General features: G+C 37.8%; 2 protein-coding genes across 2 annotated transcripts in view; both read right to left on the bottom strand.

Annotated features, from left to right (window-relative positions):
• LOC143449836 (uncharacterized) overlaps positions 1-6776 on the bottom strand; it is a 75061-nt gene extending 68285 nt beyond the window's left edge. Inside the window, exons 1-7 of the mRNA XM_076950164.1 lie at positions 6668-6776; positions 6488-6570; positions 6267-6365; positions 5958-6190; positions 1662-5711; positions 928-1364; positions 111-728 (exon numbers count right to left, since the gene is read on the bottom strand). Of these exons, the coding sequence (XP_076806279.1) occupies positions 111-728; positions 928-1364; positions 1662-5711; positions 5958-6190; positions 6267-6365; positions 6488-6570; positions 6668-6690 (5543 nt within the window). The 5' untranslated portion in view covers positions 6691-6776. The remainder of the gene's footprint in view (positions 1-110; positions 729-927; positions 1365-1661; positions 5712-5957; positions 6191-6266; positions 6366-6487; positions 6571-6667) is intronic.
• A 1894-nt stretch (positions 6777-8670) lies between these two features.
• LOC143449835 (von Willebrand factor-like) lies at positions 8671-17853 on the bottom strand. Its single transcript, XM_076950163.1, has 24 exons — positions 17823-17853; positions 16611-16665; positions 16350-16474; positions 16004-16208; positions 15742-15917; positions 15351-15594; positions 14948-15161; positions 14502-14637; positions 14232-14347; positions 13723-13873; positions 12727-12849; positions 12529-12637; positions 12192-12380; positions 11871-12027; positions 11487-11671; positions 11285-11409; positions 10989-11156; positions 10497-10633; positions 10272-10378; positions 9803-9947; positions 9582-9733; positions 9189-9357; positions 8953-9090; positions 8671-8823 (listed from the first exon to the last, which is right to left on the bottom strand). The coding sequence occupies exons 1-24, from the start codon at positions 17851-17853 to the stop codon at positions 8671-8673; spliced, it is 3510 nt and encodes a 1169-aa protein (XP_076806278.1).
• Between the last annotated feature and the right edge of the window lie 2004 nt (positions 17854-19857).

Here is a 19857-nt window from a genome sequence, read left to right as displayed (position 1 = left end):
TTAATACATTGTGTTACTAGGACTAAATAATCAGGGACTATGACATTGGATTTTTCGATTTTGTTAGAATAAATAATTTAATTCAAAAATGCCATAAATTTATTTCTTACCTTATTTCTGAATCGTCATAGCATGTGCAAATCTGACAGGATGCTCCATGTTCGTACCAGCAATCACCGTAATGTCTTTCTCGTCCAGCTTTGTCTACACACATAGGTGCTTCCGAAATGACTTTTATGTTACTTAAATCAAGCGAATTTTCATTTGCATCATTGCTGCTAACGGATGTTATTTGAGAGTTTTCCGTTGGTGATTCTGAAGGGCTCGTTTCGAATTGTGCTGAATAGCCATTCCTCGAAGATGAAACAAACGAACTTGCACCAGCCAAATTTCCAGGTGAATGTCCACTTCTGACGCATTTTGCAACTGCGCAACATTCATCAGTGTCAAGAGTAACCCTCGTGCTTCCGGCAGGACAGGGTGGACTTCCAAGCTGTGGACATCTTGAGGGATTGCATTTGCATTCGTATGTAAAACAACATTCATCAAGCGAATACGAAACCAACTCTTCATACTGTTTACAAGTATACGGTTGGTATTGGCAACTGGCTGAGTCACATGTTTTTGGAACAGAAACATAAGCAGTACAACAATCGTCAGTTTTAGTAGATGTAATTATAAATCCTTCTTTTTCAGGTGGGCATTCTGGGCATTCCTTTGGCATACACCTAAGCAAAAAAAATGAACAAATACATATCAGAATAGTTACAAAAGTTGGAAATACGAAGCTTATCTACAAAGATAAACGTATGAAACACAACTAAAGTGGATGTCCAATTTTTATAAAACAATATCATACTTAACAAAAATCAAATTAGAAACAGAAAATATAACTGAAACTAAATTACACATTAGTAATTGGCCTACTTGTAATTTCCCACATCATAACAGGTGCACAATTTGCAAGAATCGGAAAAATCTTCCCATGTGTCTCCATATTTATGTTCACGTCCAAGCTGGTCAACACATAGGCTAGCTTCAGAAACTATTTCTAAGGTATATGCAGCATCGCCAGAAGAAGCTGCTACAGATCCTGAGGTTGATGAAAATTTTCCTTCAATCGCGTCGTCAACTGATTTATCCCCGATGATTTCGCTTGCAAGCATATCGTCCTGAATACCAATGTCACTACCTTCGAAAGCGCCCACTATGCTAGCTCTGGGATAGTATCCGGGCATGCCATAGAATCCGTGGTCTCCTACGCCGCCGGCTAGCGCGCCGGCGCCCAAGGAAACCTTGCCTGGAACGTAGACCGTCTTTGTCACATCACCGTCGTCACCGTGGCCGTCGACAACGAAGTCTGCCTGTTGATCGCCGGTAGCGCGGCCCTCACCAGATGCATCGTGTTTGCCCTTGCCGTTAAAGGCGACGTCTCGTCCAGAGTCACCGCCACTGGTGGTTATCGTTTCCATGCGTCCGCCTCCTAGGACGAGGCCGCTTGCTGCACCGCCCAAACCGGCCTGGTAGCCCTTTCCGTAAGGATATCCGTCGTAACCTCCGTAATGGCCGTGAGTTCCTGCACCAGCGCCTGCGCCGAGGACAACTGATCCGGTGTCGAAGATTGTCTTGCTGTCGTCACCGCCCTTCTTTCCCCTTCCGACACGTAGCTGATTGTCTTGCTCGACAGACGCTTCACCACGTCCTTCGGTAGCCATCTCGGATCCGACGTCAACCTTGACCACGTCTTCAGAATACTCGCCTTCAATCACTTCGTTGATAAATTTGCCCTGGCCAATGATCATGCCGCTGCCTGCTAAAGCACTATTTCCAGTTTTATCAAATCGCACGCACTTGGCTACTTTACAACATAAATCGCTTTCTATGTCACGCCTTGTGGATCCAGCAGGACAGTCTGCCTTTTCTAAGTGTACGCACTTGGAAGGATTGCAGGTACACTCAAATGTACTGCAACAGTCATCTAAACTGAAGCTAACGAGATCTTCATAGTAGTTGCAGATAGGAGCTACGTCTTTACACGTGCCAATGTCACACTTTTGAGGAATTATTCTATAGCTGTAACAACAATCATCTGCTTTTTCTTCGACCACAACGGAATTCGCTGGAGCTTCAGGATACTGATCACAAACCCGTGGTGTACATTTGGTACTATCTTTGTTTGAACAAGAACATAGAATACAAGGATCTCCGCTTTTATACCATGTTTCTCCATAGCATCGAGATATCCCGCTTTCATCTACACACAACGGCTCTTCATCCACTATGTTGATTTTATCTATCCAAGCTGCACCAAAATTCATATTTTCATTGGGTTTTTCTTTATTAGATAATGTCAAACTGACATCTTCAGCTGGAATACTTGTAATAGTTTCAGAAAACAATCCAAAATTACCAACGTGTGCCTGACTTACTGCTCCTGCTTTTGTAGCTTGTTTTTTTTCATATTTAATACATCGCCCGACCGGACAGCACGTGTGAGGGTCTATGATGGTTCTAGTGCTTCCGTCAGGACAAGGAACATCTTTTTCCAGTTTAGGGCAACTGTTTTTATCGCATATACATTCATAAGTTGAGCAACACTTATCAAGCGGGTATACTTTAAGAACTTCATTATGTTTACATTTTGGTGCGCTGTACTGACATTTAGCGGTGTCACATGCGTCTGGCACTAGATTGTAAACAGGACAGCAGTTGTCTCCGCTTTGTTTAACCACCTTGTAACCGCTCTTTGGGCTTGGAGGTGGATCACATGATCTTGTGGCACACTTTATCTCGCCTGAGTTGTAGCAAGTACAGACGCTGCAGGGGTCGTGTGTACTACACCACTGCTCTCCGTAAGTTCTACCCATGCTGTCATTGTCAGTACATGTATATGCTTCGCTTATAATTTCACCATTCATTTCTGCGTTAGCACCACTAGCAGCGGTAGCTGTTTCAGAGCTTTCTACAGCTGCGTCTATTTCTTCAATATTTAAGCTTTTATCAGTGGTTGAGCTAAACGCAGATTGCTGACTGGACATACCAACGGCACTGCCGGCAACAACTCCCCTAGTCTTGCCATGAAGTAGAGGTCTTGCCCATCCCAATGCATTATTGGACATACCTAACGCTGAACTACCAATTAGAGTTTGACTGGGGGAAAATGTAGTCACTGTTGTTGATCCTTTACGGTTTTGTATGGTTTGAATATCATCTGTCGTTGATGTTTCAGACGATACTGCAGCTATCGATGGAACTGAAGAATCAGATTTATTTTCAGTTATTATACTGTCATCATTACCATCAGGAGTAGAAATAACTTTACTTTCCACGACCCCTACCAAAGCAGCTACGCTTGCCGCTGCATTTGCTGCCTGCGCATTCATAAACACACATCTTCCAACTGCACAACATGCGTCTTGATCAACAACTTTTCTCGTCGATCCTTCGGGGCAAGGAGGATTGCCAACGTTAGGGCACTTCATTTCATCACATACGCATTCATATGTAGAACAACAATTGTCAATGCTATAAGTTACCAGCCGCTCAAATGGTGAGCACTTCAAAGGTTGGAATTGACATGATGACGTTTCACATTCTTCGGTAACATACCGATATGTTAGACAGCAGTCAGTTGTCTGTTCCTCGACAATTTTCTTTCCACTGATTTCTGATGGACGCGGATCACAGACCTCTTGCTTACAATCAATTCTATCTTTATCAGCACAGGTGCAAACCTCACATGGATTGTCTTTTTTCAACCAGCATTCACCGAACGCGCGATCTATTCCGCTCTCATCTACGCATAACTCGGATTCATCTGCGATTGTCAAAGATAGATCAGAGTTTAGCGAACCACTTTCGGATAAAGCTGCGGCGGACTGTGTTGAGTCTTTTAAAAATGTATAACCTAAATCGCCTTTGTTGGAATCGGTTATAGATTCAAAACTTCCACCACCCAACACCAAGTCAGCTCGTGCACCAGAGACCAAGCCTGCGGCTGAGTTGTGCCCAAAAATGTCATTTTCAAATCCGTTTGCCGCGCCAAATAATGCTCCAGCCCCAGCACCAAAAGTTGAGGAACCGCCTTCAATAACATGCCGCGTCTTTGAGCCTTTTGTCTTTTTAGGAACATAAATTGCAAGTTTTGTGTTCTCTTTTGCCCCACTATCCGCTGTAGCTATATGATCAGAATTCAAACTTGCCAGTGTGCTGCTATCAGAACTACCGCCACCATCAGTTTCGCTCACTACTGTACCTCCCTTAACAGTCATCACTCCAGCTATAATGGCTTTTGCCTTTCCACTTCCAGTAATGTGCTTTGGTGGACCGTAGACACCATGATCTAGAACGGCACCGGAAAATGCACCAACGCCCGCGAGCAGTGAACCCGGGGAGAAAATTGTACTTGCTGTGCTATCACTGTCGCTCTTATCAGCTGTTTTCAAGTCAGCGTCTGTTATACTAGTTACCTCAGCTTGAGATGAAGTGGAAATGTTATCGACAAGACGTACTTCTATCGGAGTAATGTTTTCGGCTTGTTGGTTAGAAGTTGTTGTTGTTGACATGCTTGGACTTGATCCCAAAATTACATTCTTTGTTCCACTTGCAGCATTCGGAGATATGTTTACACATTTTCCCACCTGGCAGCATTGATCGGAATCTACTACAATCCTTACACTTCCGTCAGGGCAAGCAGGATCTCCTAAATCTGGACAACTGGATGGGTTGCAAACACATTCATATGACGAACAACAGTCGTCAATTGGATAAACAATAAGATTTTCAGCAAGACCACAATTGGGGGCTTTAAATTTGCAAAGCGATGTGTCACACTCTTCCTTTACAATTCGGTAGGTAAAGCAGCAATCATCAGCTTTTTCTTCGACAACAAAGTGTCCGGAAGGACATTCTGGATATGGATCACAGGTTTTCTGAACACATCGCACATCCCCACTGTCATAACAAGTACATACTTCGCATGCATTGGCTTTGTATACCCAAGAATCACCGAATTGCCTCTCTATGCCAGATTCGTCAACGCAGATAGCAGCCTGTTCTACAATTGCTGCTGACAAGGCAGCAGCAGCCTTAGCTGCTGCATTAGTCACTGCTGCTTGCTTACTTTCCAAGTCCATCATGCTGTGGTGAGATGCATCAGTTTTTTCTTCGTGCACAATGGTAACAGCATCATGAAACATGCTCGTTGTACCATCTGCTGCAATAGCAGTTGATCCATGCTTATCTACTGCTGTTAATTCAGCTGCGGTATATCCCGATTTTCCTGTAAAAGCACCCGCTGCTGCAAGGTAATTGGCACTGGATCCTACTGACAAATGCCTTGTTAGGACTCCATTATCTTCCTGGACAATAGCAATGGCATTGCTGTCACTTGTAGCCGATGCACTTGCTTTGGTTGCGATGTCTGTAGAAGATGTTGCAGAAGCGCTTTTTTTATCAACGGTATCCGCTTCCGGTGTTGCAGTAATAAACGATTCGCCGCTTAGCATTTTAGAACCAACCACACCGATACCAGATCCGGTAGCTGTGCCTCCAGTTGCTTCACTGTACCCAGCGCCATGACCGCCCGCAACGGCAGCTGCCCCAGCTTTTGCAAAACTTGGAGTGCAACCAACCAAAATTTCGTCCGTTAAAACATTGTTCCAACAATAGTAACGAATACAGGCGTCTCTGTCATTGTGAACTTGGCCAGGCTATAAATCAAAGTCGAATATTTGGATGTGTTATTCAAATATATTAAGCTGTATGTAAAATTGAGGTCAAAAAAGTACGATTAAGCATATTGCAGTAATGATAATATAGATTGCTAAATCATCTGTGATGTTTTTATCGATAGTTATATTTAAATATTACAATTAATTATTACAATATCGTAACTAAAATTCCTAACAGACTATATTAGTTATATTTTTGCATTCGTGGTTGGTAAAAAAACTTACACCTAGAGTTGAACCATCAGGAAGCATGCACTGACAATCAGATGGACGGACGCAGGTCTTTGGATCCCTCAAAACGTAGTTGATCGGACACGATACGCAGTCCTCCCCGCAAGTATCAACACACTGGTCTTCAGAGGAGGCATGTGTACATTGATACGTTGCAATTCTCCATACGTGACACACTTGACTACATCGGAAGGCACAAGTACGCATATTGTCCTTGCCACAGGTTGCTGCAAACAATTAACCATATTATACGACAGAGTGCTGACAATACAAAATAATACAATGTTAAGTTAGAATGCTTACCGACAAGATTGTCATACAAATCTTCACAAAGTGCAGGTGTAAGTTCTGCAGGTTTAAACTGAAACCCGCCATAATCAGTGACTCCTCCGGCAAATGCACCTTATCAAAACAATTTCCCATCACTGGTAGCAGACAATAGTTTTTCTCTGTTAAACTAATTTCCTGATGTTGTTATTTATGGTTTAGAGTAAAGATATTTTTTAACTCTATTTTGTTATTACCCATGCTAGTTGACATTACTGGTACCACTCCTTCCTCGGTACAAGACAACCCAAGGCAATGAATATCATGATTCATACAGTAACTGCGTAATTAAGATAAGCATGATCATATAGTTTACAACTGAAACGAAACAATGGGGAATATGACAAAATATATCAAACCAAAGCATAACATGTTACCAGCTTCGACATTCATCAGACATGGACTCAATTTTGTCTCCATCTGAGTAAGCAACGCCGTCGATTTCCTTGCAAACACAAGAGTCGATGGCGAGGCAAACTTCTCCGTCAGAACTAGCCACCTAAACATGAAATTACGAAAATCATTCCTTTTAAGTACTGAAACAGCAGTTCAAACTCTGTCATGTCTTTGTCTAATATTTATATTATATTACTCTTTTCAAATTTGATGCTTTGCAATTTTCAAAGCGGTGTCTATATCGTTTCACTTCAATGCGCAAATAATAATAACTATGACACCTAAATAATCTTCCTAAGTGCCACGATAGGTCTTTGAGTTTTTTTTACGTTGTAACTATTACTGACTTACCATTCCATCTTCACAACCGCATCCTTCAACACAGGCGAACTCGCAGTTGTTTTTTATTCTGTCGTAAACATTGTAATTGGAACATGTTTTTGGGCAAGCTGACATGCAAGGTGTATATTCTCGTTCCTTTCCCATACACATAAGCGCTGTAAAATAATATTTTGCTAAAGTTTGTTTCTAAAAGTAACGCTAGAAATAAAATTAGATAAAAATAACATACGACAAAGGCTTTGAGATCTCCAGTAAATGTGCACTCCAAATCGGTTGCATTCTTGGGCATAAGCATGGATAGCTGTACATAAGCATTCGCAGTCGCCACCAGAGTCACAGGCGCAAGCGTCAAACACACAAGCTTTGTAGTATTTTCGTGGGTCTACCAAAGCGTGGCAGGCCTGCGTAAAGCGTTTATGTGTTATAATGTCCAGGCAGGAGTAAAAATTGAAGGTTTATGCCACAAGCTAGGATACATGTAACCAACCAGGCTCTTTGGTATATTTCGAGGTTCAAATTTCATTTTGCCTCTTTTCTCGTATTTAGAAGCAAGACTTATAACAATAAACCGTTTTTCATTTAGCCTTGAGAAATTTCTACATTATCTTATTACTACCTATTTTACTCTCAGTTTTACTTGCCTCAAACTTTTCGCCAGTCAGCACTGAACACTTTCGTTCAGCCCAGTATTTTCTGTGAGTGTTTAGACCACATATGTCAGTTGGCACTTCTTCCGCATGAGTTCCATTCAAGTAAGTCTAAATCACAACATCAAATATTGAGATGTGTTACTTGCCAAATATATCTTGTAGAGAGTTATTAAATGCTGTACGAACAGTTTTATGCACATGAAAACTTTACCTTCCACGTATTGACGAAAGATATTTCATTGATTTCAATCATGTCTTGAGGATTCTTGAAATCGTTATTTTCATTTCCATCAAAATCGCCACATAGACCTGAAAAGTGTAAGTGACTTTAGGCTTACCTGTTTATTACTTATATCTGTGTTGCACTTTTCTACTGCAATTCTGTTATAAGTTAGTCAATATACATATAAGTACATTCATCTTTACGAGAAACTTTTGAAAGGAATTTGTAGAAGCGGGTAAAATCTTTAGCTTGAACAAAATTATTGTAGTTAAATTTTCTTGCCGTTTTTGTTACCTTGTGAAAACTTAGACTTTGCTTTAATTACCAACGTTCACTGTAAAGAGTCAAAATAGCCGTTTCTAGTTGCAAAATTATACAAACAAAAAATGCAGAAAAAAGAAAAAGTGTGATGCAAGAATATATGAAGACACCTTGCAAAGGTGTGCATCTCGCTTCTCGCAATCATAATTATCCAAGTAAAAATGGGAAATTCTTCTTAATCTTTTTTGATTGTTCGGTAGAATTTTATAATTCTTTGCAAAGAGGCTTATACAGTTTCATATAAACAGTAAATGTTGTAAGCATAGTTTCTCGTTATTACTATAACTATTGTATTGCCTTATTCATATTATTGATATAATTAGACTAGACATTAAATCAAAACACCGGACGCTGGTAATCGTTGACAAACAAAAGTCTCATAAATCGTTATTAAAATCACACCCTGTGCGTAAGCAGATGTACGTTAACAAATTGAACGAAAAGGAGTTTACACTGACAACACACCTTCAATTTTATGGCTATGTTCTGGGTCTAGTCGAACCAAAGCTGTAGTGCCCTTGTCCCACTGAAGAGTAACACCCAAGTCCTTCGCAGTTACAAACACCCAAAGCCCAACGTATGTAATTTCAAAGCTTCCGATCTGGACAAAGTGGAGTTATATCGTATACTTTCTCATAAAAAGAACGCATAAAACTGCATTGTTTTCATTTTGATAAAACTACAACATATTACTGAGTTACTTTTCGTTATTTATTCGCCTAAGACTTACCTTTCGTTCTTGTATTGCTTTACCCCTAACGAGTTCAACACTGTTTTCTTTCAACTCGTCTCCAAGGTTAATAGAGAAAATAACTCGTTTAGAACATGTACCACCACGACTTCCACATCCAACGTTTTCAATTGAAATCTAATACCCAAAACAATCAGAATTTTATAGATGAAATTACTGACACAAAATTTCGATGTACCGTAAGGTTAGAGTTTATACTTTTAAAGTTATAACACCTGGAATGAGTGTTCGTTTTCTTGGCTGGAACGAACCAATGTAAAGACATTTATTCCGTGAAATTGGTAGTCTTTACCATCAAATGTGGTGTAATGTGAATCACCATATGCACGACACAAGCCTGCACATTCGTTTCTGTCGCAGGTCCAGTCATCACCAACGCAACGACTAAAGAGCATCAGAATTATTAGTTTTGGCAGTCGGTTAGATACAGACACACAGACACTGACATTAACCTAAGTTAAATTTGTACATTTATTTCAAAATTAACGCTTTAATATGTAATTCTTGTGAAAGCAGACCAGTCAGAAGTTTCAGCCGTACAGATTTGTTTTTCGAAAGAACCACCCAATCGAAAGAGGAAAATTGATAGGCCACGCTTTAATTCTTACCAAGTGTTGCAGTCTTGCTGCATCGTCTCGCCTTCTTTGTAGCTTCGACCACCATGATAACAAGGACAGGATTTAGGCGTAATGCATAAATTAGATGTCGTATCCCACACAAAACTGTCTTTGCACTGACAGCCGGCAGCACACTTTTCAATCTATACATATTAAAACAATGACACCATGAGATTCATATTCTATATTTCAAAATCATATTTTTACGATACCTTTCTGTTAGCCATTGGAAGATGCATGTTTAGACATGTGCGAATTTCTGGCTTCATGCAGCTAGTGAACTCTTCATTAGATCCGCACTTTGTAGATATTGGACAAATGTTGTCAGTACAAGCCCACTTTCCGCGATGACATTCACTGAAAATTCAAACATTTGTAGATAAAGCTATGTGTAACATATTTTCCTTCATACCCTTTATTTTGCAGGTTGCCTGGACCTCTTTTACACTAAGTACTGAGAATAAATGTTGGGTATAAATAATGATTGCATAAAACCTCGCAAACATTACTCAGCTTTACAATTCCTGTTGCGCATGCTGCTTCAGCTTATTGATCTCTAACAATTAGACTACAATCGTTCATATGTGTTCACCGCACAACATTTCCATTGATATCAAATCGTGACAACGACAATAACAACTTTTTCGTTCAACAAAACTGTAAGTCTAAACTAAAGCATACCAAACATTGCAGTCTTGCATTCTAGATTCACCGGCTTCGTATACAAGTTCTTCAAACATGCAGTTGCAATCCGCAATGTGGACGCAGTTGCCATTGTAGTCAAACACCTGCGTACGAAGAAGTAAATCCGTAACGGTACAAAAGTACATGTGACATTTTTATCATAAATGCATTGGATAAAGTTTGCATTTAACTGGTAGTACTAAAGGCAAATAGTTGGCGTACCTGACCATCAGGACAAGTACATCCTGGAACACATTGCTCATCACATATGAAGCTGCTTTGTAGTGCACCACATGACGAGCCGCAGGCGTTGGCACATTCCTTAAACATTGTACCGTCAGGGCATTCTACTTCGTTAGCTGCATATAAAGGTTGACTTAATCTTTTCGGAAATACGTTTTTCAGCAAAAAGGTGACAACGTAAACTCTCGCTTAATTAACCTCAGCAATGCAACCATTCTGCAATTCGAAGTATCAGACTGTCACGTAAGCCTAGTAATGTAGTAATTCTAGGTCAGAGTCACGCAATGACAGAAATTATTTTAACAATATTCAAAATTCATATGCAATATTCAAAAACCTCCAAAATTTTATAAAAGTATTGAATCTGTAAATTCTGTTTTGCTTTGTTGTCACTTTTGTATCAAAATGTGTGGGTAGACCACTTGCAATCCTGCATACGGTACTCCAAACCTACAATCTTGTATGGCTTACCGCATTCAGTGATTTTCAGCCGCCAGTCACCAAGCACTACTCCTAGTTTGGCACATGCTATGGCGTAATCAGCCAAGGCACGACACTGCATGCTCACGTCTTCATGAGAACACACGTCTTCCATGCAGTTGGTGTAGTATTTCTTGTAGTTTACAATATCGTGGCATTCTGAAGAAAAATTGATTTAATAAAAATTAACTAATTTAATTTTACGTAAAACCTTAAAAGGAAAAAGTCCAGAGAAGTTGTTGTGTAAGTTTTGCAATTTAATGTCGTTTGATGAAAATAAGACTTACTCGTAAATGGTGCTGCAGTAAGCAACTCACAGCTCTCCCGTGCCCGAGCTTTGTAGGTTCGATGAACGTCACATGGATCGGTTAACACCATAGGAGTGCTGGAAAATTGGCATTTGCCAGTTACCCTGCAATATTAAGAGATGATTAACACTTACAGCTTTTGCGTTGTTTCGAGATAAGAACAAATTTGGCTAAAATTTACCATTCGTCGCCAAAATCGTTCTCATTGGTAGCCAGGTCCCCTTTTGGCGTCCAGAAATCATCGGTAGTCTGTGCGTTGAAGTTACCGCACATACCTCGCATCTTGGAGCAAAGTGTTGGCTTGGCACGAATGTAAATACGATCTTTCCCGTCAAACAAGATGGTGAGTCCACTATTAATTGTGACCTATCGAAAAAATTAAATATTTCAAAAGGCGTGTTCGATTATAAAATTTTTAAATAAGCAAAGATAATAATTAATGAGTGATTATTTTGAAATTTGGCTTCGAAGAACATCAATAGACGGAAAACGCCAGAGTAATCCGTATAATCATTTCACATTATATCTGTATGCAGTGGAATCACATAATAATTTTTTCCGTTACCTTGAAGAAGTTCGTCGTAACCTTTTCCATAGCATAGAAGTAATTGTGATAAGGCAAAATGACTTCCTTGTTTCCTATTTCAACCTTTCCACCGTGAAGAATTTGAACGTCTTCACCGTTTACAGTAACCTTCAAGGAACGGTCGCATTTCTTCGGGCTGAATTAAACAGAAAGAAAAAAGCTCTAGCTCTGCGCGGAGTATAAGATGAGTTTACGTAAAGCAATTTTATAATTTTAAACAAAGTTAGGAAAAACACCGCAATTAGCCTACCATAAAACCATTTCAATATTTTGAGTGCAAAAATATGTGAAAGCACCTACGTGCACATATTGATCAGCTCCACTTGGAAGGCAATATCTTGCAGTCCTTCAGTTCTGGCCAATATGTAGTTGCAACGGCCGTCAAAATCAAAGTTTTTCCCATCGAAAGTGGTGTAGTGGTTACCGATAGCCTTGCAAACTGAATCGCAAACGTTCTTTGTGCACACCCATCGGCCGCGAGCACAAACGCTGACAAATTAATTATTACAGTTTTAGAGACAATAATGGAATACATTAAAAAAGAGAAGAATAATACATAAAAAAATACACTAGAACAGGACTTGCGGAGTCATTTCTAAAACTGTTATGTTTTACAAGCAACAACTAATTATATTACCATCTGTTGCAATCGAGTCTGATTTTTGATCCGGGACCATATTCCTGCCGACCGTATTGGCATGGGCAATCCTGACGTGATACGCAAGTACCGTTGTGCAAGTATGTTCCTGTAATTTTTTCGCGAAAGAAATAAAATCGATTCAACCGATATTCACTTGGCTGTGGTGTGGGCATAAATTTATTCTAGAAAATATACCTTCTGGACAATGGCATCCTTCAATGCAGTGGTCATTTTCGCAGTTATAACTCGTATCATAACATGTCTTAGGACATGAAGAACCGCAAACATCGTAGCAAAGATTATCCGGGCATGTGATTGCTGCATGTTAAAACGTAAAGTCACTTTGACACTCAGAGTAATTCAAATCAAGTTTAATTCAGTTCAACTCGACATATAAAGTACAATTTTATAGACGCTCGTTTCAGAATATCAAAACCAATCGAATGTGAATATCTTGTTTTAATAATTAATAAATTTTACTTAGTAAATATTACAACTTAGAATTATCTTTTTCTTTAGATCAAACACAAAATGTAAGCTATAACGTGGTTTGAAATACCAACATATTCGAATAAGGACATTTTTTCCAAATTACTATAATTTATGAAGTATCTTTTAGTTCAGGGTGTTTCAAACTCGGGTACGCCGGTCCAAACCGGTGGCTAGATTTTGTGCGGCCCACGAACAATTTCAGTACACGGTATTTTCCCGTTCAAAATAAGCAATTTGTTAAAATACACATACGTTTCATTTAAATACGTTACATAAGCCCACAGCCCAAGATAAGTCACACATCATTGAAGTGCAAGTCAATATTCGATTAATTAAGGAGTAACAATGCATTTTTACGGTTAACGTCACAGTTTTTGTGTGACGACGTACACATGCGATAATTTTTGCTTTTTGTTGCAGACGCAGTTGCAAACGGGTACAAAGTACCAAGAAGTACGTTATTAGTTGTGCACATTACGTTATTTAGATCAGTAAACTCATTCCTTTGGTTACATTAGACTAAATTTTCCCCTAATTGCGGTTCGCAATGTTTTCCTCAAACCTTATTTGCTGGCAGTCTTGGACCACTCTGTTCTAGGTTATTGCACTGAGTACAACTGCGCATGATTTATGCTACAGAAACTGATATTTTTGCATTTATCTTTATATATTTTGCTTTTATTTTAAGTTCCAACATACCACATCTGTCCTTGTCACGCCAGTCCACAATAACGCCAAACCGCGCACATTCTCTGAAGTAGGCAGACATTGAATCGCAAACATTGTCATCATCAGCAGCCCAACAAACATCCTCCTTACAAGCTTCGAAATAGGGGGCAGGGTCGATAACCTGATTAAAATTACAAAATTTTAGATACAAGTTTTTACCTGTACATTAGTAGAAAAACATATGCATCTCATTTTAGCATGAGTTTTCCAAGTGAATGTGTAATGCAGGCAACAGAACTCATGAAAAGGATTCCAAATTTAACAGAATCCTAAGCTAGAGCAAATTCAAACATTTTGAGAGGTTAGCTTGGGTTTGTAGTTATTGGAGGCAGCATTGGGCAGGCAGTATGAGTTAGGTTGATCTTGGTTAGCCCTGTACTCGGAGTTGATTTATTGGAAAAGGCATGCCATGCATGGTGCCAGAATTGGTAAAAAAACCGACACTCCTGAGCTTTTTATACTGAATTCAAATAACTTACATATTTGCATTTGGTTTCCATTATGTACTTGCAACCTTGCAACGCCTTGGCAAGGATTCTTTTATCGTCTTCGGTTGCTTTTGAGCAGTAACTTCTTGTTTCGGTTTTACTGCAGTCTTTTAAATAAGTTTTTGTTTAGTTTGTGAGAAACACGCTAGTGGTCACCCACAAATCGTTACGATAGATAGCGAACAGTTATCATGTACAGTTTCAATCACTGGCGCGCAAGTTTTTTGATAATAATTTTCTAGCAATAATTAATTGACTTACCTCCAACCGACCAAGATTCCACAAAGTCCATCACGTGATTTCCTTGCTTGCCATCTCTGCGCTTGAAATCATTTGTGTGATCGTTGTCGTAAGTTCCACACAAACCTTGAGTACGCTTTTCTTGTTCATCACCGACCTGCATGTGAACAACTGGTGGTTAAGTTGACATTTGAGCAAAAACACGCATATAGAATTAAAGAAAGCAATTTAAAACCCTACAAACATCCAGAAGTACCAAAATACAAAAATAGTATTAAAATGATTTTCAACATATCATATACACAAACGTGTGATGAACTATGCTAGATTTAAACAATTAAAATGCAGAGGCATTGCATTAGCAAATATAAGAAACGCCATTAAAGTCATATAAATCCTGTATTAGGGAGCTGTTGTAATTGGAAGGAAACTGGTGTAAATATATGGCAGAAAAATTTTATATGTACCCTAACAAATATTGATGCTAGACCATCCCATTTGACATAAAGTTCACTTTCTGGGTCTCTGACCACTATAAAATCGGCAACTCTCTGAATTAAAACTCCTGACATTGATGCAGGAAGCGCAAGCTTTTTGTCGTCAACAATAGCTGCTGGAGTGTTGTCTGCTGGATTGGACTTCAACTCAATGACTAGATCGCCAACATATATACTTAAAGATCTGCATAAAAAATTAATAACGTTTGTAAGTTAATTAGCCAGAGCTGATCAAAATGATTTTAATTGACAAGAGTTATACATCATGCCTTTACGACTTACATAAATAAATTAACAAAAAACAAAGCCGGCCTCAGCTAAAACCTTGTAACACATTTAAGTCCGGTCATAACGTATAAACAATGTTCGTTACCTTTTGCAATTTACAGTCTTGCAGTTCTTTTCATTATGAACGTGAACGGAAAAGAAATGGTCGGTATCTTCGACAAGAATGTAAGAGCATTCCCCTTGGAAACGATAGATTTTTCCGTCAAAGGTGCGATAGTGATGTTGACCCCATGTCATACAGTAACCGGTTTGTTCCAAAGGAACATCTTTGGTTGTATAAATACCGGTCACTGCTGAGATACCAATTGGGTCAACGTAGTCATCAGTCGCTGAAACAATCAGTTTCTTTTACAAAATGGTGTATATATTATGAAATTGTCACAATATTATCTTACATCATCAACAAAGTACAGTTATATAGCTATCAGGAAATTTATTAAAGTTATCCGTGGATATACTTTTTTTGTGTTACTTACGCATGCATACGGGCATTTTAACCGGAGACCACTTTCCAAGAAGGCAGGTATAGAAGCCTTCGTCGGGTGCATCGGACAATGCAAAACCTCGTTTACATGACGGTGTACATTTGTGAACCCCGTCAACAACCTTGCAGATTATGTAACCATTTTCTGGTGGTTCCATGTTGTTACACCTAAAAAGACATCAAAATGTTACAAGTTTGTTAGTTTGACTTATTATTAGCTGATGCCAAAGTTTGTAAAGCTTATGTTAATTCACCTTTTTCCGCCCTGGATACACTGTGGGAACTGATTCAACACGGGCAAACTAGGCGACCACTCTCCGTTACTGAGATCACACATGTATATGTGAGTGTGCTCTGTACGGAAACCGGGATTGCATTGGAGAGAACAGAGCAACGTGTTTCCTGTCTTCTCACACAACACTGAACCACGATCAGGATGCTTGGCTTCACACAAGGTTTCTATGATAGGCGTAATGAGGTTTAGTGAAATTTGTATGATTACAAAATTCTTTTCTTTGGTAGCTGTTATGTAGGTCTTGCGTAGTGAAATCTTAAAAACATGTCACTAAGTATTCCACAATGGTTACTAGCGAAACTTACTTTTGCATGAAGGGAATCTCCTACCAAGCGTCCACTGACCATTGACCCATTTGTTGACAATAGTCTCACCGATTGTTGCTCGACTTTTGAAAGAGTAACCCGACTTACATGTGGCGCTGCAGATCCTGAGATATTCAATATTTTGTAAAATGAAGTTCAGATTTAATTATTATTGGTGGTAATTGGTAAAAGTAGTACTAAATGTTAATGGAAACTCGTAAAACAAGAATTTGTTATCTGCTGCACAGGACTCTTTCTTACTTTACTCCATCTTCAGTTTTGCATTCAACATCTCCGTTGGGTGGCGCGGACAAATCTGAAACAGAAAATTAAAATATTAGGCTGAAAAGAAAACAATCAAGTCAATAAAAGGGTTATTATAACATATATTAAATATTATACAAGATATTTAAGGACCTGAGAAACCTAATACAGTGTTAGGTATAAGAATAATGGTAAAGCAGTTTAAATATTTGAACGCGTAACAAATTATTCAACCGTACTACCGTATTACGCAAATAAGTGGCAATAGTTTATCCTGAAGTGACAGAAGAAGAAAATCGATATCACCTGTTTTGCAAAAATCAAATCACGTCACAAGCGTCATCATCGCTAATATAATTAAGCTTTGACGTTAAGTTGTTAAGCGCCCTCTTTATTGTTTATCTGTGTAGTTAGTTACAATAGTCATGACAACAACGCACCAAAGATACTTATACCCTAAATGTAGTTATTTCAATTAAAACGCACTTGACACTGTTGAAATAAACTTTTGCTAACTCTTAATGTACATTTGATAATGTATAATAAAATATAAATAATATTAATATAACAACTATAATAAAGTATAAGCAAAAATGCGTTATTTTTATTTTAGGCATCCGGCTTAAAAGAAGAATGGGGAAAAAAGTAAAGAGAAAACCTGATAAGGCTGGATTAGAAGAAACCAATAATTTTTGTATCATCACTTAAAAATTTTAAAAGTTGTTTTACAAATCTTACATTTCTTTAACAAAAACACACTTAGAGTTTAGAAAATTATTCCTATGTTTGATTAAATGCGAAACGTTATCCTTGAGAGTAGTGAATAACTTTTGCTTAAAATGTCTATGAATGAACCCAACGTTATAAATAGAAATATTAAGCCCTACTACATTCGCATTATATTCAAGCCAATCAAATTATGGGAATGAAACTGAGGTTTGAACTATTCATGTTAGCAATAGGTCTATACAGAAGGAAATTTTAACGCGATTGGTATATTATTCGTTTATTAAATTTAATGCTTTTTAAACAAATTGTGAAATTATTATAAAATTTTACGCTGTTTGTTTTACGTTTATGTAAAAACAATGTTTGTTTGCATGTCTTTTGCGGAATATAAGCTTACTAAACGAACGCATCATTTTCTGAATATTTGCTTTGAGTAAGATTTATAATAGGCTGTTGTCGTACACATAAAAAGCGACTTACTTTCAGGGGAAGAGATGTCCATATCCGGCATCGTAGCTGAAAAAGAAAACACAGTTACTATTAAAATAGAATTGATAAGTTTTAAGTGAACTTATCTTATAAACAAATTCTAGTTAGGCATTTTCACTGTGGGGTGTAACTTTATAAACAAAATTAAAATTACTATGTTAGAATCTCATTAGCAACTTTTGTCTTAATTACTGTTCATAATATTTTTTGTTACACAAACAAGGTGCAATTGAAAAAGCAAACAAATTAAAATTGATATTTTTTTATTATTTCTTTATTAGCGCGAACAAAATAAGTTATAAGAAAACACTTAAAAAAAGACTTTTATAATTATATCTATCTTTATTTAACTCTACTTACACCTTTCGTATTTACAGGTTTATGGTTTACATTTTAACAAATAGCAGGATTAATTTTCATATCAGATTTTCAAATTTTCAGTTTCTTTCAAAAATAAGAGGTACTTTAGTAATGCCAGAATGATAAAAAATAATCAGAATACTGGTATCGTAAATACATTATGATAAATGCATTGTTGTTGGAGAACTTTTTTATATCAAAATATAAATTTTCCAGCGTTAATTCGAAAAAAAAGGATGAAAACAACTTTCATCCGCATTCGTTACAAAATTGCGGTCTTAAAAATTATAATTTACAACAGTTCCTGCGTACAGTACAGTAGCAATTTTTTTGCTTTATTTAAAGTAATATCATTTTCTAAAAAGTTTGCAGCCCTAAAGGTTTAAAACACACACGTAGTCTTAAATGCAAAATACACAACCAGAAAAGTACTTACCATCCAAAGAAGCAGCACTGAAAAATTAAAGACTTATTAAAATAGCATTTAATTAGAAAATAAACTGTCGTTATATAATTTATAGTTAGATTATTAATAACTTTAGTTATAACATTAGCTACCAAATGGAGATAATCGGAACGTAAAATAGTGTAATTAACTAATTACCATTGCAAAAAACATAAGCTACATAAACCATAACTCCTACGGACAAGTTAAGAAACGAACATGCAGAAAAAAAACAAAAATTTTAAGTCGGACATCAAATTTACCTGTGGGGAGCAGTGCTGCTTAGTAATAATAGAAAAAGAGAAAGGGCACCAAGTGCCATCGCGCTTCTTGTGCGCAAGAACTCGCTTTTCTCAACTTCTTAAAGCTTCGTTTTTGCTTCTCTTTGATATCAGCACACGATAATTCCGACTGGCTCCCTGCGTGAGCTGGAAGCAGTCAACTGTAGCTAGCAATACTTTTGAAACTACCTTTATAGCTTTCGGCAACATTCCATTATCATTGTTAAATCCGGGTTTTTGGTTAAACTCACAACAATTCAACCTTTTCGCAGTTATTTGTTTGACTGTTAATTAGATACTAATATGTGTGATATTAATGCTCTTATTAAATGATAAGTATCGCATCCGTGTATGAAGTGTCATCCTATCTCGGTGTATTCACTTGAATTTATTGAAAGAGGTTCAGCTGCAACAAATCCAGTCCGTTACGTAAACTTGAATAACCACAATTTAAATTTGATTTTAAAGCAAATTATACGCATTTAGCGCTGTATGTCATTTTGAAGAGCCAGTGCATAACTTGATCTCATGAAGGTTGATACTTATGTCGCAACAGCAACTAAATCTCAACGACACTTTACAAATTTATTGATTTGTAATGAGTCGGACATGATTTTTCGTAATCTTTATCTGGAAGTTTTTCAATTTATTTAACTATCAGCATTAATTAGGCACAATTTTTGATCTCATGTTTAATCTTTCATGACGTTTGCAGTCAAAGTAAAACTCTGCTTCAATCACCCGTAAAGCTTTTATTGCTGTAATGATATAGTGTGAAACGACAGTAATAGCCACTTGCATCTTCACTTCATAAAAATTTTTTAGGCAAAGCTTGTACTGCATATCATCTAATCAACTTTTTACAGCATGCCCATTGGCAGATTGAATAATGACTCTTCAATTGTTATTTTAATTGTATGCCAGTACCATTGAAACTAAT

Source organism: Clavelina lepadiformis, chromosome 3, assembly GCF_947623445.1.
Source record: "Clavelina lepadiformis chromosome 3, kaClaLepa1.1, whole genome shotgun sequence".
In the NCBI taxonomy this organism is placed as follows: domain Eukaryota; kingdom Metazoa; phylum Chordata; class Ascidiacea; order Aplousobranchia; family Clavelinidae; genus Clavelina; species Clavelina lepadiformis.
This window is presented reverse-complemented; position numbering and strand designations above follow the sequence as displayed.

Excerpts from the sequence above, each read along its gene's own strand:
- LOC143449835 (XM_076950163.1), bottom strand. The coding sequence starts at position 17,853 with ATGCCGGATATGGACATCTCTTCCCCTGAAA. Across the intron at positions 10,379-10,496 it reads GTACTTGTCCTGATGGTCAG|GTGTTTGACTACAATGGCAA; the intron begins GTACGCCAACTA and ends CTTCGTACGCAG. Across the intron at positions 9,091-9,188 it reads AAAACGAACACTCATTCCAG|ATTTCAATTGAAAACGTTGG; the intron begins GTGTTATAACTT and ends TTTGGGTATTAG.